Below are 27,965 nucleotides of genomic sequence, written 5' to 3'. Positions count from 1 at the left end.
GACCTATAGATCATCAAGATTAACATTCTGACCAAGTTTCATTAAGATACGGTCATAAATGTGGCCTCTGGAGTGTTAACTAGCTTTTCCTTTGATTTGACCAGGTGACCTAGTTTTTGACCCTACATAACCCAGATTCAAACTAGACCTAAAGACCATCAAGATTAACATTCTGACGAAGTTTCATGAGGATACATCATAAATGTGGCCTCTTCAGTGTTAAAAAGCTTTTCCTTTGATTTGACCTGGTGACCTAGTTTTTGATCCCAGATGACCCAATAGCAAACTCGTCCAAGATTTTATTGAAGGTAACATTCTGACCAAGTTTCATGAAGATTGGGCTAAAATTGTGACCTCTAGAGTGTTAACAAGCTTTTCCTTTGAATTGACCTGGTGACCTAGTTTTTGATCCCAGATGACCCAATTTCGAATTCTTCCAAAATTTTATTGAGGGTAACATTCTGACCAAGTTTCATTAAAATTGGGCCAAAATTGCGACCTCTAGAGTGTTAACAAGCTTTTCCTTTGATTTGACCTGGTGACCTAGTTTTTGACCCCAGATGAACCAATATCAAACTTATCCAAGATTTTACTGAGAGCAACATTCTGACCAAGTTTCATTAAGACTGGGCCAAAACTGTGACCTCTAGAGTGTTAACAGTCAAATTGTTGACGACGCCGACGACGGACGGACGACGACGGACACAGGGTGATCACAAAGGCTCACCTTTAATAACAACATTACCAACTCCATTGTTTTGTGATTTTAATGGGTAGTACTTTCCATGTTTAAGCTATACCTATCGTCTGTCTAACAGTTCAATATAATATAAAGCAACAATAAGCTGTGGGAAACATCAAGTAATGTGGCTTTTGAGATAAAATGTCAACAATTTTCTATGCTGTTTTAAACCATAAATAAACATTTTATGTAAATTTCAATCAATCTTGTCAATTATATATATAGGTTCATCGAGGGAAACTTTTATTAACCGCAAATAACGTTATAACTTAATGATTGTCCATTACCATCAGTTTTCATGAGACAGCTACCTTGGGATTGGGTACCCAAAAAGAACAATATGCTGTGAAGTTTCATTTTATTAATCTTAAAATGTATGTATTTTTTCAAACAATGAACACTTTCTAAACCAACCAATAATTACAATTCACCTCTAATCTCAACACTTGGCAAAATCATTCAAGTTACGCTCGGCCACAAGCTCTAAATACAAATATACTTTGTTCACATGCATTCTTCACTATACCCCTGGTATATCTTATAGGTGCAAGTTGAGCTTGCTCAGGTGACGTTTACAACTGATCCTAGTTTTGTTAAAAGAATCATCCAAGCAGTTAAGTTACACTCGGCCACAGGCTCTAAATACAAATATACTTTATTCACATGCATTCTTCACTATACCCCTGGTGTATCTTAAGGTGCAAGTTGAGCTTGCTCAGGTGACGTTTACAACTGATCCTAGTTTTGTTAAAAGAATCATCCAAACAGTTAAGAATATATAAAGTGGGCATGGATTACAGACGGACGGACCAATGGAAGGATGGACATGCGTATTTATGGTATGGTAATCCTCGAACCTTATACCCAGGACTTCCATTGTCCATAACTTCTACCTTATAGCTTAATCTTCACATGATACCCGTATCCCATCATAACCTGTATCAACAAGACCCAATAATCTTGACAATTCTTGAGTTATCTCAATACTATTCTCCCAACAGTATCTATTCCTTCAACGTCAATTTCAAGCATTTTCTCATACTCACAATTTCATAGAACGTGCAGCTAATAATAACCAAGCATTACTTGGTACTAGCCATTGTGTAATATAATTATATCATCTGTCTGTTATATTGTTATATAAATCATCACAATCCGTTTTCATCACACCTTTAAATACTTCATAGCGATGATTCAACCCTTCCTGTGCGTGAACTTTGTACACAGATCCCAGAGCCCCTTCCTGTTGGCAACTACCATAATATACACGCTGTATCCTGGAGTGAACAAGAGCCATGGCACACCTGAAAATAATGATTATCAGGAGTATAGTTTATCAAATAACACAAAGAACAACATCAGATGAGATATGACTTGGTTCTTAACATTGTGATGCCAATCTGGTAAATAAAACGTTTGCATTTTTCATTTGATAAAGTAAATCTCAAACAACTCTTTAAGCAAATATCCTCCTAAAAATTCTGCAAGTTACGAAATAGTATTAACTAGTGACAAAATCCACAACCTTTCTTCAGCTACATACTTCCTTCGCAAATATTTTATTCATAATTAGAGTTACTGAGTTGATTTTTTCTATTTTCAGTAACTATTAATACAATTACACATGCAATTTGTTTTTGTTGGGTTTAGGTTTAATGTTACTAATAAACTTTGATAATGTGGCAGTTGAGTCCAATAAGTCCAGGGGTGTTCAAAGATAATCCGTCATAGATCTATTGTAAAGCAAATATTGGATTTACCTGTATTGGAAAGTAAACAGTGTTGATTGTATTGAGGGCAACTGCCACATTATCAAAGTTTATTAGTACACCTGCACAATTAATAGTTATTGGAAACTTTCCAGCTATTTTTTAGGGGGCTTTTTACTTTAGCTTAAAGCAGCAACATCATGTATCCACAAGGGCCTGTCTGCAGCTTTTTAAAAAATGGAATCTGTCAATGCATTACATTTTGGAGAAAAATCCATCAATGCACATAAAAGTCAATTGGAGTGAAAACAAGTTTCACTTGACCTTCAATAGTGACCTTGACTTCTGACCAATAACCATGAGTCATATATGCTACAAATAGTCTATTCATGGGAAAATTTAATATTTCAGTGTAGTAATAAAAATCCTTCAATGAAATAATAATTAACGGGTCAGTAACAAATTTGCATTTGACCTTAAACAGTGACCTTGACTTTTAACGGACAAGCATAGTTCATGTGTTGACACATTGTTTCATCATGGGGAATGTTTGTGTACATGTATACCACATAGATAATCCATTTAAAAGTTATGGAGCAGAATTTTTTTTTACTTGACCGTTAATAAAGACCTTGACCTTTGACATACAAGCATAGGTCATGTAGGAAACTTTGTTGTTGTTATTGTTGGGTTTAACATCACACCCACCCAACTATAGGACATATGCATGTTCCAGCTTTTGATAATGATGGAAGACCACATTGTCAAGTACCCCTCTAAACATTATTTTCATAATGGGCAGGCAGCTGCAGTGTATATTATTCATTCAATACAAGACAGCCATGGTGGCCGTAAGTCGCTCCCCTGACCCTGACTATTTGAACTTGATTACACTTATTACACATCATGGGTTTTACAGACAGCCGGCGGATCAGACTAGCCTGTCTGTCAAACCCAAGATTTTGTTACTTTCTGGGCATTTTCGGTCTATATGCATCCTTAGTCAAACATTTTCATCATAACTATGACCATTCAGAGGTTTAAATAACCTCTAACCATGCGTCTATGAAAGGGACTGCATGAATGGGCCACACTTCTGGACAGTTCAGCGCCTTTTAAAACTCACAATTTTTAAAAACACTGTTACATTTCTTCATTTTGATGCATTTGCAACAATGTACCAGTGTTTAAACTTGACATAACTATGTAAGACATCGTTTTTGACAATTGTTTACACATATTTCTTTACAAATGGCATTTTTAAAGGGGGACAACTCCTTTAGAATATTTTAAGCATACAATTCTATGGGATAGAACAGTAAAACCTGTATTGGACAGACAAGTTGATTGTCAAGATGTTGTTTGTTTACTAAAAACTTCCGTTGTTTTAAGATAAACTGCTAAACCTTAATATTTCTTTTAAGCAAAGAATTGTCAAATGGACAATACTCTTATATCAATTCTTTAAAATTTAGAAAACGTTTTGCTATAGAAAGAAATAACTGAATTGATTTTGTGTGTTTTAGATAATTCTATCTACAGTAACACTCATATCTTGGGAACACTCAAAAGCATTTAATTTAGTCACTTTGTTTAAATTTGATATGAAATATAAGAGATTAAATATCTATGTGTCTTTTGTTACAATTTTCCATATTCAGTATCAATTGTTATCTGATAATGTAAATACTCCAGTCACTGTTACCACTCTAGACTTTGATATAGCATGGTACATGTTTTTAAACTTAATACCTGCCAATGATATTGTATTACATATCGACCGAAACATTTAGATTCAACAAAGATAAACCTGTACAACTTAAACACAGACACTGCTGGGGCTAAATTGAATTTTCTTTATAAAAAAAATTAATGTTTTCACAGAAAAGGAAGTAAATTGAAAAATGCAATATTTGAGTGGATATAAATCTTAAATCTTGTCATAAGAAAGAAATAAAACTGATAATAGGATACAAATGGCGGCTAAGGGTGGCAACAATGCATCGGATGAAATTATAGACACCAAATGCTCTGTGTGTGCTGGAAAAAATATAACGCGAGAAGCTGAAAAATACTGTGTAGAATGTCAGGACTATTACTGTATACCATGCACAGACACGCACAAAACATTTCCGGCATTGAGAGCACACAAATTGCTGGATAAAGCTGATTTCAGTTCACGTGGTCTACAGTCATCTTTACCGTCTTTTCCAACAGAGAGATGCCGGATCCATAAAGCGAAACTTTTGGACATGTTCTGTAAGAACCATGATGAGGCTGTGTGTGCCACTTGTGTTGCTATAAATCACAGGTAAATACTTGGAGATTTAGCAGTCTTTAAAGGTCACATATTGTAAAATCAGATTTTTATTCAGAAGAATATTCTTTAACTTTACAGAGTGATCAGATATCACCGAGGAAAAGTTAAACAGAAATGAGCCGTGCCATGAGAAAACCAACATAGTGGCTTTGCGACCAGCATGGATCAAGACCAGCCTGCGCATCCGCGCAGTCTGGTCAGGATCCATGCTGTTCGCTAACTGTTTCTCTAACTGCAATAGGCTTTGAAAGCAAACAGCATGGATCCTGACCAGACTGCGCAGATGTGCAGGCTGGTCTGGATCCATGCTGGTCGCAAAGCCACTATGTTGGTTTTCTCATGACACAGCTCAAATATCTTGTTTTAGAAAAGGTAAGCAGACGATAGGATAGTATTCATACTGTTAAATTGTAAGGCATCTTGATTCCAGTGATTACTTGTATTTCCAAGTCGTAATTAAATTACAGTGGGGGATATAAGTACGCGGATTTTGATCTTTTAACATTAAGTGAAAGGGAATTATACTGATTCATTGAGATTTAATTCTGTGTATTGACTGACACCCTTAAAAGCCATCAAAATTAGTTCCTAACCAATATTTTTAAGTTCACAGTAACTAAGTACATGTATATGTGAGACTCATCTTGTGTTGGACAATGTAACCTGGTTGAACATGATGATAAATTTGATTCACCAAATTTTAACTTCACAAATATATATGCGACTACAGTATTTGCACTCCAATCAGGTGTCAACATTTACATACAAAATATAACATGAAAATAATTCAAAACAAAGGGAAGTATAGAGTGTTCTCAAACATAAATAAAACACAAGAATTGAACGACAGGCTGTTTATGTTATCATATTACACTGATTCTTTTTTTTTTCAGAACATGCCCGGATATACACTCTATTCCGGACGAAGTTGATAATCTATACAAGCAATCAGCTTCCGATCAAACCAAGAAACAACTCCTTGCAGCAATGAAGGATGTAGAGAATATAAAGAAAGTCAAAGAGCAAATCCTCAGTGAGCTAAAGAAAAAAAAGCAGAGAGCAACTGATTCTATTATAAACTACAGAAAAGAACTGGAGGCTGAGCTCAAGAGACTTGAAACTGAATCACTCAAGGAAGTTGATGCACAGTATAGTAGTATAGAAAGGGATCTACAAATTGAGATCAAGGAAGCAGAGCAACATATTGATGTCTTAGAACAATCTGCTGCCAAGCTACAAATGTGTCATGGAAATAAAGCCCAAGAATTTGTATGTTTCAAAACAGCTCAGAGAAATTTTCTTACAGCCAAAAGTTCCACAAGTAAACAACAATCAGAAGTGAAAATATTTTTTTCTGCTGATATGAAAATAAAAAACTACCTAAAACAGTTAAAAACATTAGAACAGGTGTCTGCAGCAGAAACAACTTACAAGCCAAGAACCACAGCATACAAAGTGAAACAGAAGAGGGATATTGATATTAAGATTAAAGAAGACAAAAATACATGTAGTATATGGGGGTCCTGTTTTACTGAGGATGGCTCCTTGCTGCTTGCTGATCTTTATAATAACAAGTTGAAACGTCTGGATGTTTCTACAGATACCATCACACACCATCTAGATCTGGAGTCAGGACCTATTGCTGTATGTCTAACCAGTAAACAAAAAGCTGCAGCAAGTCTGGCCAACAACACCATACAGTTTGTATCACTAGGAGACAAGATGGCAACAACAAGGAAGCTGAAGATGGACCATCAATGTTATGGTTTGGCCTTCAATGATGGGAAATTTTTCATATCTGATAATAGCAAAACAGTTTATATTCATGATATAAGTGGCACCATGTTACATAAAATTACAACTGACAAATCAGGCAACCCTATTTTCAGTTCCACTAGACATATAAGTGTGAGTACAAACAGAGACCGTGTGTATGTGGCTGATATTGAGACAGGTGTGATAACTCTAGACATACAGGGAAATTATCTATCAACATTTACTGATCCTGATCTAGTTAAGCCTCAGGGAGTATGTACAGATAAGAGAGGAAACATACTGGTCACTTGTTACAGACCATCAAATATTGTCCAGATAAGTGAGGATTCAAAAACAAAGTTAAGCATCATCAAAACAGAACAACATCCATTATCAGTCTGCTTTGATCCTCACCAGAACAAACTAGTTGTAACTCATTATAGAAGCAGTACAGTAAAATTCTGTGAGCTGGAGTAAGATACATTTACTGCTGCTGACATCACAACTAAAAACACTGAATTATCACTTACTTACTTTTGTTGGACTTTAATGTCACATTTCTTTTAAAAAATTACAACACAATTCAAGTCATTATTAATTTTATAATTATAATATATCATTTATAGTAAAACATTATAAAATAGGTTTAACAAATGAAATAGAATTCTATAAAAAGTATTTTACTACACAGATTTAAGACTTTACACCAGTTAACGGTATGTTAAATAGTTAGGTTTCAAATTAGCTGTAAGATTCTTCTTCATCACAAAATGCTATTTTGGGTTCCAATGGATTTTTTTCAATGAATTGTTTAATCTTATTCCCTGTAGACTTTGTGTGTTTTGTTAGCATTTGTTGCATATCTTCATTTGTACTGTACATATGCTACAGATCAAGTTAATTGAAGATCTTTCAAAGTGCATGAGAAGAAGTTGTTTAAAGTTTTCCTATTTTTATCTCTGAGAGCTCTTAAAAGTGGTAAAGTGGAAGCACTGGAATAAGATAGAGTGGTCCATGCAAGTATGATGTAGAAAAACAAGTTGAACACAGTGATTTTCAAGTGGTAAGTTTTCAATTTTAAGCTATCTTCTTTGTAATATATTTGTACTTCCCAGCAGGCAAAGTAAATTACAATTAATGCATATAAGTATATATAAATATTTTTAATAATATTTGATAATATATTATTGATTCATTTTTTACATTCACAATAAATGACCAATTCCCTGGAAAATCTGAAAAAAGAAAGAAAATAAAATAGGAGAGTAGAAGCAGAGAGAAAGAGTGGAACGAGTGAAAAAAGAATATGATCATTCTCAATAGAAGGTATATTCACTTAACTTGTATTCTGACAGTTCATATTATTTCTATGATATTGTTAAAATGGACCAGTTAACTTTTAGTGAAGATTATGTAATTCTTATTTTGTAGTTCTTTGTAAATATTTCTTTTTCCATTTTAATTCATAGTTTCTGATATGATATATAATACTAGAAATACATTTTGCATGACCGCGGGCAGTATGTCAAGCCCGCCAGCACCTTTGGCCTCTAAGTCTGACCTTGACCTAAGACCTAGCAACCTGGTTCTTGCGCATGACACTCCGTCTCATAATGGTGAACATTCATGCCAAGTTACATCTAAATCCCATCATGCATGAAGAAATGTTCTGTACAAACTTAATTTGATCTTTGACCTCTAAAAGTGACCTTGACCTTAGACCTAGGGACCTGGTTCTTGCGCATGACACTCCGTCTCATAATGGTGAACATTCATGCCAGGTTACATCAAAATCCCACCATGCAGAAGAACGAGTGAGTTCGACAATAAAACTGTCAAAGACAAGCACAAATTTTCTGTATTTCACTAAAAAAAGATACAATATCATTAAAATAATTAAACAGTTTAATACTATTTGGCCTGTTTGCTAAAAAAAAGACAAAGCTGACTACTTTTAAACTCAAGTTTAATGAGAAACTTAAAGCTCTTAAAATCTCAGTTTAAGTATTCCGTATAATTATGTAAAACATCCATAGTAAATATAGTAAATATTTATAACTTGAAATAATGTAAAGAATGTTGTTTTTTTTATTGAAAGCTTCTCAGTTTTGAGACTATTGAGTCGATTTTAAACACTTGACAGTATTTAAGATTTTTTCCCTTGTATATACTTTTCATCAAATATATTATCCAATTTGGCCTCAATTTCATTATTTTTGTATATTTTTTCTCCATTTGTGTATCTTAAAAGTACTTGTTAAGTGATTTGAGCCACGCCATGAGAAAACCAACATAGTGCATTTGTGACCAGCGTGGATCTAGACCAGCCTGTGCATCTGCGCAGTCTCGTCAGGATCCATGCTGTTCGCTTTCAAAGTATATTGCAATTACAGAAACTGTTAGCAAACAGCATGGATCCTGACCAGACTGCGTGGATGCACAGGCTCGTCTGGATCCATGCTGGCCGTAAAACTATGTTGGTTTTCTCATGGTGCGGCTCAAATAGTGAATCATTTCTACCATATATTATCCTTCTGTCTCCCACCTATATATTATGAAGAAAACATTTAACTAGCAGATAATATCTCAAAATAATCTGTAGGTTCCAAATCATATTCTTGAAGTTTTTATATATATATAGTATACAAAGTTCTGTATATATTTCAATGAATGTTTCATACCATTCTTTATAGAACTAGAAATGTGTCCATGGGACACAGATGCCCCCACTACATGACAAAGGACACAAATTTTTTCCTAGGTCAGGGAACATAACTCCTACAATACTGAATGAATCCGGACGCAAAACCCCAGGTGCACAACTGCACATGCTGACCAACATTCCTTTAAACTTTGGTGACTCTAGGACAAATACTTTTGGAGCTACGCGTGACACAACATTCAAATGACCAATTTTTAACTAAGTCTGGGGCCATAACTCCTACAAGACTGAATGAATCTGGACGCAAAACCCAAGGTACACAACTGCACATGCTGACCAACGTTCCTGTAAATTTTGGTGACTCTAGGTCAAATACTTTTGGAGCTACGCGCGACACAACATTAAAATGACCAATTTTTTAAATAAGTCAGGGGCCATAACTCCTACAAGACTGAATGAATCGGGACGTGAAACCCCAGGTGCACAACTGCACAATGTCATGCTGACCAACATTCCTGTAAACTTTGGTGACTCTACGTCAAATACTTTTGGAGCTAGGCGCGACAACATTAAAATGACCAATTTTTTACTAAGTCAGGAGCCATAACTCCTACAAGACTTAATAAATCCAGACACGAAACCCCAGGTGCACAACTACACATGCTGATCAACATTCCTGTAAAGTTTTGTGACTCTCTATCAAATACTTTTGGAGCTACGTGCGACACAACACTAAAATGACCAATTTTTACAAAGTCAGGGGCCATAACTCCTACATGACTGAATGAATCCGGACGCGAAACCCCAGGTGCACAACTACACATGCTGACTAACATTCCTGTAAAGTTTTGTGACTCTACGTCAAATACTTTTGGAGCTAGGCTTGACACAACATTTTAGGAAGGACGGATGAAAGGATGGACGGACAGACGGACAAGAGCAAATCTATATGCCCCCCCCCACCCCCCACCACCCAAAAGTGGGGGCATAAAAATATTTATGGTTTGTGTTTTATTTCAGAGTTGTTCCAAATGATTTAATGACTAACTTCTGTTTCCTTTTTAATATCTTTTATGATTGCCTGTGCTAATAAAATATCTAATCAGAAAACATTACCTTTGTTTATCATTTCAATGTTGTTTATGTTCAGATCTTTTTCATTTTTCAAATAATAAAAGATCCTGCCATTTCAACCATTTCATAAATTAATTTCCATGCTCCTTTATTGCTTTAATCATTTTTTGCTTAATCCATCATGCTTTTAAGGCATTCAAGAAATATCCAAAATCAGCCATGTTTAAGGTAGCTCTACACGTTCAGCTCATTTATTTCTACAATGTAGAATCTAATAAGAGCACCCCAATGTGGAGCAACATACACCCGAAGGTATGACCGTTGACCCCACAGTGTGACCTTGACCTTGCAGCTAACCATCCAGAAGATGCACTCTGCACATTTTCTCAATGTGGTGAACATTTGTGTCAAGTTTCTTCGGAATCCTTTAAAGGGTTCAAGAGTTACAGAGCAATGACCTTTGACCCCTTAGTGTGACCTTGACCTTAAAGCGAGACATCCAGATCATGAGCTCTGCACATCGTCTTGATTTGGTGAACATTTGTGCCAAGTTTCTTTAAAATCATTCAAGCAGTTCAAGAGTTACAGAGCGGACAAGAAACACACATGTCATCTTGATGTGGTGAACATTTGTGTCAAGTTTCTTTGAAACCCTTCAAGGGGTTCAAGAGTTACAGAGTGGACAAGTATTTGCTTACAGATGGACAGAAGGCACATAGACGAACACCAGGGGTATAACATAATATATCTCTTCAGGGCATATAAAACACATGAATTCTAGCTACACTGACTTGAAAAGAGTGGACCTCAAGCATGTTTTCATAATAAAAGTCTATGGGAAAATTGAAATTTTGATGACATTTCTGCAAATATATTATATTCTAAGATGTAGATTTTACTGAAACTTCCCATAGTTATAAATAAATAGAAGATGCTTTTGTAGAAAAGGGCATGTCTCCCCAATGCATACGTATAGGCAAAACGTCAATAGGGGACTGGAGCAAAAGTCAAAGAGACACTGATGGTAAGCTGCAATATGGATTATCTACTTGGAATGTCAAATCATCCAACTAAGTTTCAACATTCTGGGCCTAGTGGTTCTCAAGTTATGAACTGGAAATGGTTTTCCATGTTCAGGCCCCAGGGGTCATCTACTCTGCATGTCCAATCATCCTATTAAGTTTCAACATTCTAGGTCAATTTTTTCTCAAGTTATTGATGGGAAATGATTCTCCATGTTCAGGACCCTGTGACTTTGACTTTTGATGGAGTGACCCTAAAAACAATAGTGGTCATCTACTCTGTAAGTCGTATCACCTTATGAAGTTTGAAGGTTCTAGGTTAAATGGTTCTTAAGTAATCGACCGGAAATTGATTTCCATTTTCTGTCCGCTGTTTTTGTATGTCCAATCATCCTATGAAGTTTCAACATTGTGGGTCAAATGGTTCCCAAGTTAGTGACTGGAAATGGTTTTCCATGTTCAGGCCCCTGTGACCTTGACCTTTAACAGAGTGACCCCAAAAATCAACATTCTGGGTCAAGTTGTTCTCAAGTTACTGATTGGAAATGAGTTTCCATGTTCTGGCCCCTGTGTCCTTGATCTTTAACAGAGTGACCCCAAAATCGACAGGGGTCATCTAAGCTGCATGACCAATCATCCTATGAAGTTTTCAACACTCTGGGTCAAGTGGTTCTCAAGTTATTGACTGGAAATGGTTTTCCATGTTCAGGCCCCTGTGACCTTGACCTTTAACAGAGTGATCCCAAAATTGATAGGAGTCATCTACTCTGCATAACCAATCATCCAATAAAAATTTCAACATTCCGGGTCAAGTGGTTCCCAAGTTACTGACTAGAAATGGTTTTCTATGTTCAAGCCCCTGTGGCCTTGACCTTTAACAAAGTGAACACAAAAGCAATAGGGGCCATCTACTCTGCATGACCAATCATCCTATGAAGTTTCAACATTCTGGGTCAAGTGGTTCTCAAGTTATTGATCGGAAATAGTTTTCCATGTTCTTTGATGGAGTGACTCAAAAAAAACCCAATAAGGGTTGTCTACTCCATAAGCCCTACCATCCTATGAAGTTTTAAGGTTCTAGGTCAAATGGTTCTCCAGTTATTGATTGGAAATTAAGCGTGAAGGACGGACGGACCGGGCAAAAACAATATTTCTCCAAAGTGTGTGTGTGTGTGCGTGCGTGCGTGCGTGTGTTGGGGCGGGGGAGATAACAAGAGTCATTGACCCTCAAAAGTCTTCAAGTGTGTTTGTATAACGTACTGGTACCAGAGTTAGGTTTAAACAAGAGCTTGTAGAACACAGAATACCCCTCTTGATGCATCCAGTAACTGCACATGGAATGGAAATTATTTGGATGTTTTGACGTACTGACATCAATTCAATAATTTGTCATTCACAACTCATAAATGACCTCCATATCAACTGCAGTTTAGACCAAAGCATTTTCTACTTATTTGACAAAAAATATTTCTTCTGTTCTGGTTAATGTGACCTTGACCTTTGATCAACTGACATCGAAATCTGCTGGTCATGATCAACCTCCCTATTAAGTTTCGTGATCCAAGGGTTCTCAAGTTATCGTCTGGGAACATTTTAAATGTTCTGTGTCACTGTGACCTTGACCTTTGACCTACTGACTTCAAAATCAACAAGGGTCATCTGCTGGTCATTATCAAAATCCCTCTTAAGTTTCATGATCATAGGCCTTAGGCCGAGTCACTGTTTCCTTGACTTTTGTCCTCAAAATCAACAGGGGTCATCTGTTGGTCATGACCAACCTTCCTATTAAGATTCATGATGCTTAAGTGTTCTCGAGTTATCATTTGGAAACGGTTTAACAGTTCCGGGTCACTGTGACTTGTCCTTTGACATACTGGCCTCAAAATCAATGTTTGTCATCTGCTGGTCATGATCAACCTCCCTATTAAGTTTTGTGATCCTAGACCCAAGCGTTCTCAAGTTATCGTCTGGAAACCGTTTTACTTTTCTGCATCAATGTGACCTTGACCTTTGACCTACTGACCTTAAAATCAATAGGGAGCATCTGCTAGTCATTAACAACCTCCCTGTCAACTTTCATGATCCTAGGCTCAAATGTTCTCGAGTAACTGTCCAGAAACAGTTTAAGTGTTCAAGGTCACTGTGATACTGAGCTTTGACCTACTGACCTCAAAATGAATAGAAATCATCTGCTGGACATCAACAACCTCTGTGTCAACTTTCATGATCCTAGGCCCAAGCACTCTTGAGTTATCCTCCGGAAACTGTTTAACTGTTCTGGGTCACTGTGACCTTGACCTTTGACCTACTGACATCAAAATCAATAAGGGGCATCTGCTGGTCATAATCAATCTCCCTATTAAATTTCGTGAGTGATCATAGGCCCAAGCGTTCTCATGTTATCGTCGGGAAATGGTTTTAACTGTTCTGGGTCACTGTGACTTTTACCTTTGACCTACTGACCTCAAAATCAATAGGGATCATCTGCTGGTCATGACCAATCTCCCTATTTAGCTTTGTGATCATATGCCAAGAGTTCTCAAGTTATCGTCCAGAAACTGTTTAACTGTTCTGGGTCAATGTTACTTTTGACCAACTGAACTCAAAATCAATAGGGTCATATGCTGGTCATAAAAAAAATCCCTGTCAACTTTCATGATCCTAAGCCAAAGCTTTCTTGAGTTTTCGTCCAGAATCCGTTAAACTGTTCCAGGTCAATGTGACCCTGACCTTGACCTCAAAATCTACAGGGTACATCTGCTGGTCATGAACAACTTCCCGGTCAACTTTCATTATCCTAGGCCCAAGTGTTCTTGAGTTATCGAGCGGAAACTGTTCAACTGTTCCAGGTCATTGTGACCTTGACCTTTGACCTACTGACCTCAAAATCAATTGGGGTCATCTGCTGGCCATGCTCAGATGATCTAATAAAATGCATAGGCCCGTGTGCTTATTTTTTAAATATTTGCCCATGATTACAGAGAACTGCACATTCCAAGCTGATTGTAAGACATTCAACATGTAAACATTTGAGTCATTTTTATCATTGTCATTTTACCGGTAATTTTGATTTATTCAAAGTTGCCATTTATTCATAAAAGGATTTTTGTTTCTGTATCCCGAATCCAGGCTTTATCCTGTTCCTGAACCATTTGGATAACATTTAGAAAAGACAATACGTAGAGGATGTTACAGATAAAATTTGGTGAAAATCCATAAAGTGGCTCATGTCACTAAATTTCTATTATCATCTCTTGTGGCCCTTACATATGATAAGGAACCATTTGAACAAATCTGAAAGAGGGCCATACAAGGATCATACATACCAAGTTTGGTCAACATCCAGCAAATGCTTTATGAGAAGAAATGGTTTAAAGCTTCTTTTTTTTTTCAATTTTTAGCTCTGGTGATCCCTTAAAGGGGTCAAGCGGACTTATTTGAACAAATTGGAGGGAGGACAATACAATGATGCTACTGAACAAATTTGTTGAAGATCCATCAAATGCTTCCCAAGAAATTGTTTAACGCTTTATCTACCCTTTGCTCTGGCATTTAAGGTCCTCCTCATGTGAGCAGCTTAGGCCCATTTGGGCCTTTTGTCTTTTCAAAATTTGACATAAAAATGAAAATTGGAAGGAATTTTTACTCACATGACACAAGGCTCCTGTGTTACATACATATGGTATCCTGTACATAAATATGGTCCTCTTTTACTTTCTGGCTCTTCTGATCTCCTTTCTTTCACATCAGACTCAGCAGAATAGAAGTCAGCCTCTGCAAAGAGAGTAACAAGCAACGATTACTAAAAGGTTGCAAGGGAATGAGCGAAAAGATCAGGTTTTCAAGTAATACAAACATAGAATATCTAAGGAAAGCAGCCAAGAGAAAACATGAATTGCTTAAGTGAGCCAATGTGTTTGAGGAATCAATGCTGAAGTGAGTGATATTTGGCTGTATAGCATTACAAGACCCTACCCTATGACTTATACATACCTTTTGGAAAGGTCCACATTTCTACACCCTGTGATATAAGCTTTCTTTTTGGATATTTTAACATACATCCTCCCTGTGATATAAGTTTACCTTCTGGATATTTGCACATTCCTCCACCTTGTGATATAAACTTACCTTGTGGATATTTGCACATTCCTCCACCTTGTGATTTTAGCTTACCTTGTGGATATTTCCACATTCCTCCACATGGTGATATAAGCTTACCTTGTGGATATTTCCATATTCCTCCACCCTGTGATATAAGCTTACCTTGTGGATATTTCCACATTCCTCCAACCTGTGATATAAGCTTACCTTGTGGATATTTCCACATTCCTCCACCCTGAGATTTAGCTACCAGGTCTATACACACCATTGTGGCATGATGAAGAGGATGAGAAACTTCTCGCATGTCATAAGCCTTTGCTATCACCGTGTCTGTTAATGGATCCACTATTACAGCTCCTATAGGTTTCTGAAACCAACACTGTCAAGTATTATTTACAGATGCATGTCTGTGTAGTCATTATAAATACATGTATTTGTTAAATTTTTAAAGCTAAATTTTATATTTGTTTAAGAAATGACATATCTCATTTAGTGATTTGTCATTGAATAAAATCATGGTTTAAAGTTCAGATACAAAGGAATTATATCAAGAGTGTGCAGACACTTGTGTATATACACTAGACAGTTATTTTAAGTGCTATGTCAGGGTTGCCACCTAGTTGAGAAAATGAAATTCCCTGACTTTTCACAGACTTTTCCCTGACTAAACCGTACTTTTCACTGACCAATACCACAATATTTTTTCAGTCTCTTCCTCCCCTACAGCCATCAAACACATGCTTTTATATTTATTTTGCTTCAGATATAACAAACTTTTCATTAACGAAGACAAAAATTTCAAAGTTAACTTTATACCAAAATTGATTAAACAAAAAAAACACATTATGTTCACACACAATTACATCAAAATGTGTTTGGAAATACATATAAATACTGCTTGAAGACTGCCATAGCCACTGAATATTTTTAAAATTGACGCAGAATTTCATTTTTTCCCTGACTTTTCTAAAATTTCATTTTTCACTGACCATTATCAAGATTTCCCTGACTATTCACTGACCTTGAAAAAATCATCTATCCCTGACTTTTCAAGACAGGTGGCAACCCTGTATGTAGAGCACACTCAGTGCAGGCTTGACAATAAATAAAATACCCGTTTACTGCATTTAGCTAGTTGTGCCATTTTGATTGCCTCTACCATATGATTGCTGATTACTCTCAACTCTTTGTCTGTAAAGAATGTGCCAGATAGCAGACGACTGATTCTGAAACAAAACATCAAGCTTCTTACAGTTCAGTTTAACGGCTTTTTATGATACATGTTTTGTATTCCAGTTATAGTTTTGGTTAAGAAGGTCCAAGGGACAGAGGACCAATAGTTTTGACTATTGACTGGCAAGCCATTCATAAGTGTTTCATTGCATGACATCAGAAATAAATTTTCTTATTTATTTTTCCTCATATTTTGACTTGAGCACAGCACAATTTAGGGTTGAACTATAAACCAGAAAACAGCACAAACTATAGAATGGCAGTATATATAAGGAGTCATGTAATAACAGTTGTTGGTAACTGCAGCAATATTCCTGGTTTTATAAACTGCAATTATGTCTGTTTGTTATAAGTACCCAACAGGTCGAGGACAAAAGTCTACTAACACAATGACTTGTCACTTTAATTAATTATTTGCATTAATTCACACAACTCCTTAACTGGTCAACTGAACTTCTACCTACACAGAACTAAACTAGACAGAAAACACACACACATGATACACAGAGTCTTGTTTTCTGCAATGACAAAATTTATGAGAAAGCATAGTGACATGCAGTCATAATTTACAAGTTTTATCTTGATGCCTTACTGTAAGTTGAGAAACATTTGTGAGAGTTTTATTTTCAGAAATATTCTCAAACACTGTCGCTTGTGAATTCAAAATGTTTGTATATATTAATCTGAATCATGTCCTAAAATACAAAAACTCAAGTTGCGAGAAGTCTTAACCACAAATTTGGCTGCTAACCAGGAAATTGTTAAGTAAAGCCTAAACCAAAATTCCTCAATCTATAGTATATAATAATTTAGTCCAGTCAACATTTAAAGATAGATTTTAAATCAGAGTATAGTCAGTTAACAAAACCTACAGAGAATTAATGCCTCCCTACAAAACAATTCCAATTAGATCAATTTCTTAGGAAATACCAGTAAATTAGGCTACTCTTTATATCATATAATAAGAGCTGTCTGTTGACAGCGCACTCGACTATTCGAAGGACTGATGGAAGTATGGGGTCAAAATATTACCAGAGATTTTCAGACAAAAGAAGAAGAATAGATAAGATAAAAATGCACCTGTTTTTGTGCATTTAGATAAGTCTTGCACTATATGGCAATGTGTGACCATGATGGTAAGCAAGTGTTCAAAGTTTCAAAGCCATATATCAAACAGCTTAGACATATTATGGAATGGTATGTGAAACTTAACTAATTTCTAGGTCAAAAAAGGGCCATACTGAGCTAAAGTCCTTGTCCTAGTTATGCAGTCTTGCCAACATAATTATGTAGACTATGATGGTATACATAGGCAAAATATGGACTGGTATGAAAACTTTAACTGATTTCCAAAACTGGCCTTAATTCAGCCAAAATAGTTGGCAGAGTTATGTACTTTTGCATACAGATGGAGATCATGATGATAAACAAGTGTTCAAAGTTTCAAAGTCACATGTCAAATAGCTTTGACAGAACGTTGACTTGTACAAAAACCGAACCAATTTCCAAGTCCAAAAAGGGCCATTATTCAGCCAAAATAGTTGACAGAGTTATGTACTCTTGCCTACAGATGGAAATTGTGATGATATTCATAAGCAAGTGTTCAAAGTGTTTTTACAAAACATTGACTTGTATGAAATCTGAACCAATTTCCAAGTTCAAAAAGGGCCATAATTCAGCCAAAATACTTGACATGCATACAGGTAGAAACTGTTATAATAAATAAGTGTTCCAAGTTTGAAGTAAATATCTTTGATGGTATATAAGATATTACAATTTCATAAAAACCCAACACCGACGCTGATGCCGATGACATGGTGAGTAGTATAGCTCTCCATATCCTACGAATAGTCAAGCTAAAAATCACTTACTTGAAAAAGTTTTTAGATATTTTCTAGAATATCAAATTTGCGGAGACTTATATTCTCATAAAGAACTATATCTCCACCAGAAAAAGTAAAAGAAAAAGGGGTGTTACAAGTAGCTGTTATGAAAGCAAGTTACGCTTCATTATCTACGACCACCTAAATTTAACCTTTTTTCTTTCTTTGAGCATCACTTTTCAGGACTTAAATTACTTACCCCTCTATCTTTATCTAACATGTGATCGGAGCATGCAGATTTCAAACGAATGCTCAAAGTACATATCAAAAATCAGTAAAGGTAAAAAGAAAGCACGATGTTATTGAGACAGGCACAAGGAAAGGAAGAAACATTATAACTCTTTATATTCGGAGTTCTTGTGACGAGACCTGTGTAGGCTTACATTTGATTTGATAGTGATCAACCTTTAAAAAAATGTTGTCTTTCCAATGTTGTTGCTCTGCAGAACACTGTATCACCAAATTTAAAAAAAAATGTGTTTTCAGTACAACTTACACTTTATTTTCATGGAAGTTGACAGGCCAGTATTGTATACAGTTGTTATATTGGTTCCGTGTGAGTGGCGGGCTTGCTGGAATCTTGACCACACCAACAGCTCCAATACTATCATTAAACGGTTCCAGTAAAGATCTGATCTCTTCTTCCGACTGACATGATTTCTTACAGATAACGATCTGTAGATTTGCTGTTCCTGTAAAAAGAAATCATATGTTATTACGTCAATTTTATCCTCAAAAACCTTGCACTTCTCACACTTCCTGGGAAATGGGAGGTATTCCAGGCAAGCAAGATTATTTTACTGTTGTAAACTGTGAAATCATTTATATTCGTGGAGGACTAATTTTCGTGGATTTCATAGTTGAGCCAATCCATGAAATTTAATCCCAACAAAAAAGTAAAATTCACATTCCTTTATGTTTAAAAGTGGATCCCCATGAAATTGCCGTTTTGATCAAAACCATGAAATTTTGTGCCCATGAAATTAAATGATTTTACAGTATATAGTCAATTTACGACATTTAAAATAAAAAAATATTTATGATTTTGTGATAAGAGGGTAGTGAAGACACTGTATCACTCACCTCCTCTGGCCTAATTTTTCCTCCACATTACCCAGTATCTGATTTAACCGACAAACATTCTACTGTTTTAAGTCAATCAGGTGGAAAAAGTGGACTATAAACTTAAAGTGAACCTTCTTTTTTCGATGTTTTTATCAAGTGACATATTTTTAGCACAAACATTTTGACAATGATGACCAGGTAAAAAAAATGCAGCCGATAGTGTTATAACAAGGATTTTCTATGATTTTACCAAATGGATTAGTTTTTTAGACCACTAATGACCCAGTTTCAAACATTAACCTAGACTTCTTGCAGACTGTTCTGACAAAGTTTCATAAAGGTTAGGTTTAAGATGTGGAGTGTTAATATGGTTTTACTATTATTTCACCTATTGCCCTCGTTTCTTGCACAAAATGACTGGCCCGACATTTTATAGAAAAAAACATTTTTTAATATGTTTAACAAAAATCAGGCAAAACAACTGATGAGGATGGAAGTCCGCAATAAACTGCCAATACACAAAGACAAAGACCCAGTAACAGATCCTCTGTCTGTCAGATACAGCACACCTTGCATAAATTATCAGACTATCCTTAACCCTTACCCTGCTAAATTTCTACAATGAACTGGTCCATCATTAAATTTAGTCAATACCATTTATTATTCAAAAGGTGTTCACTGAAAATTTACTGACTGAATAGCGAACAGTGCAGACCAAGATTAGCCTGCACAGATGTGCAGGCTGATCTTGGTCTGCACTGATAGGAAAGGCAGAATCACTTGCCGCCAGCAGGCTAAGGATTAACATACAATGTAAGAGAAAGGCAGTACAGTAAACTCTGCTTGTAACGTATTCAGGGGACCGTAGAATTCATATCACTACATCCTGATATTGTTACACCAAAAGTTGAGTTCGGCATCGACTGAAACCAAAAGTAGGTTGGTTGCAATTCTGATAACGAGGGTGGGTCGGACTGTTCCGTTTCAGAGTCACAACCACTGTCAATTTTGTCAGTGTTAGTAGAGCCTGATGTTTGTGACATTTTGTATTTTATATCGGAGTGTTCTATGATCTCACATCTTTAAACCACTCAAACAAAGCCTCTTCAACATAACTGTTACTTGTATGTCTCACTCGTTTTTTAGTCGGACTGAATGCCAAAGTTTCATATGCTTTTACGACAGCATCCCATTTTTTTAATATCGTGCTAAGTGTGTTTTGCTTAATTCCAAAATCAGCCGCAATATCTTGCTTTTTTTTAAGTACCTTATTAACTTCACAGATTATTTTGCACTCAGATTCTATATCTAAAAGTTTTCTCTGTCGACTAGGAGAATTCATTATTTTTCATGTATTGCACGAAACTACATGTACAATCTTAGTAACTTTTAATTTCAATATAAATATTTACTCAAATATTTTTTCGCTCAGCAAAAAGCATTTAGCTGTAAATGTGTGAAAATAAACTAAGTCTTTCAATTCATTGAATTGTTAGAGCGATAATTTGTTTGACTACCCGTAAACGTCTGAGTGCCAGGTCATTGTCATGAGTTCACACCATCTTGCAAACCATAATTATCTCATTAAACAGGAAAACAAAGCATTGTGAATCTGAAAAGTGCATCGTTACATCCGAAATATTGTTACATGCGATATCGGTACATCTGGAGTCAAAGTAAAGGAAATTTAAAAGTCAGGACTGCAACCACATCATTGTTACAAGCCGTATATCTGTACAAGCAATATTGTTACAAGTGGAGTTTACTGTATACCGGTATGTATGACTATCAAATATTTCTACAGCATTTCAAGATGTGCAATTCTGAAAATATAATACAACGAAAAGATATTACCATTAGCTTGACTAGACTTTACTCTCTTTATATGTGGATACTGATCCAGCGGGTATTTGACTGTTAAATGCCTGGAAGATATAAGATATTATATAGCGAGCCCTTAGTGGTTAGTTCATCGGGGCCTTAGGCAGGCAGTCATAGGTTCAAACTACACCAGAGACCAGGTACTCCATAAATATGAGGTTTATGGTCATTCACTATTATTGCATCACTTAAGCAACTGATTATTATTTTGAGCTTTCATGGGAGAACAAGCTGGCTCACGGTTGGTGGGTAGTTCTCCCCAAGTGCCAATTTCTGCTGAAATAAAGCCTGGCATCTTGATGTTATTACATGAGGGACAGTCTCCAATTTAGACTATATAAAGGAATTTTAACAACATCGAATACTAGAAATTCTTTTATGTCATGCCCAATTACACACACTGTCATGTTCTTATAAACAAAAGGTATGTTTTATTTACAACAAGAGGGTCATGATGACCCTGAATCGCTCACATGAGTAATACAAGCCATATGTTTAAAATGGCACACTCATGCTGAAATATTAGAAAGTAGGTCAGTAGGTCACATTCATAGTCACTGAAAGTCAATTTTAAGATCAGTTTGCAAAACTGTACATGTCATCCAAATTTCAAGGCTGTATCTTAAAAAAACAAGAAAGTAGGTCAGTAGGTCACAGTCAAGTGACCCCTAATCAATTGGGGTCATCAGGTAATTATAATTAAACAGTCTAGGAAATATGATCTGATAATTTTTTAAGTATATATTCCTATATAACTCATATAACAAGTGACCCCTGGGACAGAACTTCTTTCCACCTAAGGGGCATAATTTGAACAATCTTGTTAGAGATCCACTAGGCAATGTTACATACCAAAAATCTAAGGTCTAGGCCTTGAACTTAAAGACAAGAAGAGTTGTATTTTTTCTTAATATGTAATTCTATGTTAAATTTGGGACCCCCAGGGCAGGGCCTCTATTTATCCCAGGGGCATAATTGAACAATTTTGAGGACATAAGGCAATGCAACAAACCAAATATCAAAAGCCTAGGCCTTCCAGTTTCAGGCGAGAAGATTTTTTAAAGTTTTTTCCTATATGTCTATATAAAACTCAAGATCCCCCAGGGCAGGGCCTCTTTTCACCCCAGAGTTATAATTTGAACAATTTTGGTAAAGGACCACAAGGCAATGCTACATACCGAATATCAAAGGCCTAGGTCTTGTGGTTTTAGACAAGAAGATTTTTAAAGTTTTTTCCTATATACATGATATGTCTATGTAAAACTTGTGACCCCTAGGGCAGGACTTCTTTTCACCGCAGGGGCACAATTTGAACAATCTTCATAGAGGACCATTAGATGATGTCACATGCCAAATACCAAGGCTCTAAGCCTTGCGGTTTTGGACAAGAAGATTTTTTAAGTTTTTCCTTTCGGTTGCCATGGCAACCAGAGTTCTGCATGGAATTCAATTCTTTGAATAATTTTGAAAGGGGTCCACCCAAGGATCATTTCTGTGAAGTTTGGTTTAATTCTGCCCAGTGGTTTTCAAGAAGAAGATTTTTTTAGAATTTGTTTACGGACGCACGACAAACGCCGCACAACAGACGACGGACATTGAGTGGTCACAAAAGCTCACCATGAGCCTTTGGCTCAGGTGAACTAATAAAACTTCATCCTTCAATCTACTATTAATTCTTTTAAGCTACCTCAGGATTTCAGATGTTTTCTTCTTCTCTGTAACCTGACATACATACACGTCATCTGAAAGTTAAGATTTTGTATGTAGTTTGAACTTATAAATATACAATCTTTAAAAACAATCACGAAAATTACAGTGATAATTCTTTTTTTGTTAAAACTGCATCTCATGGAGTTGCAGTTGTTTAGTGCTAGATCTCGGCTTAAAAAACTTAAAACTTGAAACTCAGAATGCTGCTTTGTCATTGGTTAATTTCCAAAATGTGCTCTGAAAGCAGCCAATCAGATGCTGCAGTGGACATATTTACTTAGTTCTATTAATTCCACTAACACTGGTTCTATATGTGGACATATTTACCTAGTTCTATAGCAGCAATATATTTATCAGCTAACACTGGTTCTATATGTGGACATATTTACCTAGTTCTATAGCAGCGAGATATTTATCTGCTAACACTGGTTCTATATGTGGACATATTTACCTAGTTCTATAGCAGCAATATATTTATCAGCTAACACTGGTTCTATATGTGGACATATTTACCTAGTTCTATCGCAGCAATATATTTATCAGCTAACACTGGTTCTATATGTGGACATATTTACCTAGTTCTATAGCAGCAAGATATTTATCTGCTAACTGGTTCTATATGTGGCCATATTTACCTAGTTCTATTGCAGTAAGATATTTATCTGCTAACACTGGACCTAAAGGTGGACATACTTACCTAGTTCTATAGCACCAAGATATTTATCTGCTAGCACTGGACCTAAAGGTGGACATACTTACCTAGTTCTATAGCAGCAAGATATTTATCTGCTAACACTGGTTCTATGTGTGGACATATCTGCTGATCAGCTGCATCAGTTCTAAGTTTTTTGTTTACAAGGTGTTGCATAGTATACCTGGCTGAGTCAGATTCAAAACTCTGAGAAAGACCTACAATGAAAAGAATACTCTGGAAACCAAGATCTTTGCACTGTTTAGTTATGTTTTTATCCATTTCAACATGCTTTCAACGGCTAACTAACAAAGTTCTTTGATCTTTATGCATTACATATAATTATGGTGACTGATTAAGAAAATTTCGATATATGTCACAAGGTGCATTTGAGTCTTTTGTAGCACATTTTGTTGCGTTTTCCTAGCTAGTGCATCCCATCACATCATAATAAAATTTTGGAAGTTCTGTGTGTTGTGTTGTGCGCCAGTGCGACAAGACATAACTATCAATGCTACAGAATAAAACATTTTATTTCACACTGGTGTGCGCACCATTATCAAAGACTTTATTTTGCCATGCCCAGGAACAAGTGCCAAAACGAAATTAAATGTTTTACTGTTGAGTTGGCATGCATGCAGCTATATACCACAATCCAAAGTGTTGTCCTGTCACGCATACCAATCCAAGACAAAAAAACCTTTTCATTTCATCTTAGCGCACACCTCAACAGGCCAAAACGAAATCTTTGTTTAAATGGCACACAAACCAAAAGCTGAAAGACTGTGAGTTATATCCTCTGCCACTGTTACGGACAGTGAAAGGGTTGATGGTATTTGGTGGAACCATTAAACATTCGAGTTGTGACCTTGACCTTAAGCTGGCAGGGGTGAATTTTTTATCCTGCCGATTGTCTTGATAAGGGGAATATTACAGTCAAGTCATGTCAAAATCCTTCAAGGAGTTTAAAAGATACAGAGCAGATACAAGATGGAAGGCTCAAACCGTTGATCTTACGTTGTGACCTTGACCTTGAGCCAACAGTGCTGACTCATGAGTTCTGGACATCGGTTGTGATGAGGTGATATAATGACCCATTAGTTTCATGAAAATCATTTCATGGGGTTTAGGAGATACAGAATGGACACAAAATGGAAGGCTCACACATTTGACCCTGAGTTGTGGCCTTGGCAGTAAGCCGACATGGCTGACTCATGAGTTCTGCACATTGTTTCGATGAGGTGATCATTTGGCCCAAGAATCATGAAAATCCTACAAGGGGTTAGGAGATAGGGTTAAATTAGGACATACATCGGACACAAAATGGAAGGCTCAAACCACTGACCTTGACATGTGACCTTGACCTTGAGTCAACATGACTGACTCGTAAGTTCTGCACATCGTCTTGATGAGGTAATCATTTAACCCAAGTTTCATGATTATCTTTTTTAAAAGGGAGTTTGGAGATTATCAGTGGAAACGAAATTGAAGCTCAAACCTTTGACCTTGAGTTGTGATCTTGACCGTGAGCCAAAATGGCTGACTCATGGGTTCTGCATATTGTCTTTATGAGGTGATCATTTGAGCAAACTTTCATAAAAATCCTTCAAGGAGTTTAGGAGATACACAGCAGATATATGAAATGTTACAGACGGATAACGTAATAACACAGTTCCAATTGAAGTGCCACATGCAAATAGTTGCAGATTATTAGATATATTCATTTATATATACAAAGAAACAGTTTATGTCCTTTCATTATTGGAAATTCCATAGTACTGTCATTTTGGGACACCCTGAAAATTCTTAATACTCACTTTTGCAAGATAAGTCTGTTCATCACCTAGTTTATTAAATCTTAATGCCTAATGGAGTATATATGACAGTTTTCACTGTAATGCACTTGTATAGATTTTTAACGGTAATGTGTGTAGTATTTAATCTATTCATGTTAAGCTCCGCCTTTCAGCGAATCAAAGAACAGCATCTCTTGTTGCATTGCCTCTATATATTATTATGCTATGCTGTAATATGGTCAGTGAGTGTGTATGTGCCTGTTTGATAGTAAAGTGTATAAAACCATCCCAGTCTTGGGTCTGAATACTTATCCCTTAATATCAAGGGTCTGGATATAAATAACACATAGAGAAACACTACATAATGGCGACGAGGATGGGATCTTCAAGTACTGAAGGACAATTATATAACACATAAATTTCATTACAAAATAGCACTTTTCTGATGCCAGGTAGAAATATGATTGTAACAGAATTTCATCAATTGTCCATGATTCTTAATCTTAATTCCTTTCAAACATATTTGCGTATATAATATTATGTAAGATGTGATTATCAATAAGTCATGAACATAAATATTACTAGAAAGTCCTAAGTGAGATTTGACATTATTTGTAAACCCAGTTGAACTCGCATGGTGTCCAGGACATGAGTTCACCTTCCTTGAACCAGTGACCTATCTCTTTCTTGGCACTAAATTCTACACCATCAGAACCATGACAGATATTTCTGCCGACATAACAAACAATGTTCGTAAATAGGAATCTAATTAATGCAGTCATCTAATTCCAAACTAAAACACGTGTTTAATGTGTTAAATATACTATAGTGTCTTTGTTTCAATAAATTTACTTAATCAGTTTATGTTTACATGTTATATACAATTTCAGACATTTATCGCAAGGACAAATCTAAAAGAAGGCAGGGATGTAGTATTTAATCTATTCATGTTAAGCTCCGCCTCTCAGCGAATCAGAGAACAGCATCTCTTGTTGCATTGCCTCTATATATTATTATACTAGCTATATATATATTCTGTAATATGGTCAGTGAGAGTGTATGTGCCTGTTTGACAGTAAAGTGTATAAAACCATCCCAGTCTTGGGTCTGAATACTTATCCCTTAATATCAAGGGTCTGGATATAAATAACACATAGAGAAACACTACATAATGGCGACGAGGATGGGATCTTCAAGTACTGAAGGACAATTATATAACACATAAATTTCATTACAAAATAGCACTTTTCTGATGCCAGGTAGAAATATGATTGTAACAGAATTTCATCAATTGTCCATGATTCTTAATCTTAATTCCTTTCAAACATATTTGCGTATATAATATTATGTAAGATTTGATTATCAATAAGTCATGAACATAAATATTACTAGAAAGTCCTAAGTGAGATTTGACATTATTTGTAAACCCAGTTGAACTCGCATGGTGTCCAGGACATGAGTTCACCTTCCTTGAACCAGTGACCTATCTCTTTCTTGGCACTAAATTCTACACCATCAGAACCATGACAGATATTTCTGCCGACATAACAAACAATGTTCGTAAATAGGAATCTAATTAATGCAGTCATCTAATTCCAAACTAAAACACGTGTTTAATGTGTTAAATATACTATAGTGTCTTTGTTTCAATAAATTTACTTAATCAGTTTATGTTTACATGTTATATACAATTTCAGACATTTATCGCAAGGACAAATCTAAAAGAAGGCAGGGATGTAGTATTTAATCTATTCATGTTAAGCTCCGCCTCTCAGCGAATCAGAGAACAGCATCTCTTGTTGCATTGCCTCTATATATTATTATACTAGCTATATATATATTCTGTAATATGGTCAGTGAGAGTGTATGTGCCTGTTTGACAGTAAAGTGTATAAAACCATCCCAGTCTTCGGTCTGAATACTTATCCCTTAATATCAAGGGTCTGGATATAAATAACACATAGATAAACGCTACAATGTGCCCTTCAGTATCACTGCTGTCTTGCAATTTACCTTGGATGTCACATCCGAAAACCTATACACTTCGACAGTACCGTGGTGCAACTGATAAATCAAAACAAGAAACAATTCATAATGTCACGTGAATAATTTCTTTATATATTTTACCATATATCTTGCCTGTTGTTCATTACTGTTAGTCAAGAAAACAACAATAATTTGGAACAATCTTTTTCTATCACTGTCTCAATTTTCTTGATTGATTTTAAACGAATTGAGTTTTTCTGTTGTTGTTATCATCGAATCAATCTTATCTCATTAGAATTCTTGCATTTTCCAAATTTCTACTCGATTCTAGCTTC

General features: G+C 35.9%; 2 protein-coding genes across 3 annotated transcripts; one reads left to right on the top strand and one right to left on the bottom strand.

Annotated features, from left to right (window-relative positions):
* Positions 1-753: 753 nt before the first annotated feature.
* Positions 754-27,889, bottom strand: LOC123523012 (probable inactive tRNA-specific adenosine deaminase-like protein 3). 2 transcript variants are annotated; one of them, XM_053546257.1, is made up of 9 exons: positions 27,772-27,889; positions 23,917-24,066; positions 23,135-23,189; positions 21,421-21,491; positions 18,998-19,193; positions 16,500-16,611; positions 15,593-15,752; positions 14,935-15,058; positions 754-2,046 (listed from the first exon to the last, which is right to left on the bottom strand). In XM_053546257.1, exons 2-9 carry the CDS (start codon positions 24,023-24,025, stop codon positions 1,860-1,862), a joined length of 1,014 nt encoding a protein of 337 aa, XP_053402232.1. In that variant the 5' UTR covers positions 24,026-24,066; positions 27,772-27,889; the 3' UTR covers positions 754-1,859. The 2 variants fall into 2 exon arrangements, with proteins under 2 accessions (XP_053402232.1, XP_053402228.1); XM_053546253.1 differs by having other exon boundaries at positions 27,658-27,876.
* On the top strand, positions 4,200-10,303 carry LOC123540155 (uncharacterized). Its single transcript, XM_053546242.1, has 2 exons — positions 4,200-4,762; positions 5,665-10,303. The coding sequence occupies exons 1-2, from the start codon at positions 4,428-4,430 to the stop codon at positions 7,001-7,003; spliced, it is 1,674 nt and encodes a 557-aa protein (XP_053402217.1). The 5' UTR covers positions 4,200-4,427; the 3' UTR covers positions 7,004-10,303.
* Positions 27,890-27,965: the final 76 nt, after the last annotated feature.

This window comes from Mercenaria mercenaria, chromosome 1 (genome assembly GCF_021730395.1).
Source record: "Mercenaria mercenaria strain notata chromosome 1, MADL_Memer_1, whole genome shotgun sequence".
Lineage (NCBI taxonomy): Eukaryota > Metazoa > Mollusca > Bivalvia > Venerida > Veneridae > Mercenaria > Mercenaria mercenaria.
Note: the sequence above shows the minus strand (reverse complement) of the source record. Positions and strands in the feature narration are given on the sequence as shown.

What these genes read in the sequence shown, in the direction of transcription:
- LOC123540155 (XM_053546242.1), top strand. Translation starts at nt 4,428, where the DNA reads ATGGCGGCTAAGGGTGGCAACAATGCATCGGATGAAATTATAGACACC. An exon ending in TGTGTTGCTATAAATCACAG is followed by an intron (nt 4,763 to 5,664) that starts GTAAATACTTGG and finishes TTTTTTTTTCAG; the next exon opens with AACATGCCCGGATATACACT.
- LOC123523012 (XM_053546257.1), bottom strand. Translation starts at nt 24,025, where the DNA reads ATGCAACACCTTGTAAACAAAAAACTTAGAACTGATGCAGCTGATCAG. An exon ending in AAAGTCTAGTCAAGCTAATG is followed by an intron (nt 19,194 to 21,420) that starts GTAATATCTTTT and finishes TTCTTTTTACAG; the next exon opens with GAACAGCAAATCTACAGATC. An exon ending in TAGCTAAATGCAGTAAACGG is followed by an intron (nt 15,753 to 16,499) that starts GTATTTTATTTA and finishes TGTTGGTTTCAG; the next exon opens with AAACCTATAGGAGCTGTAAT.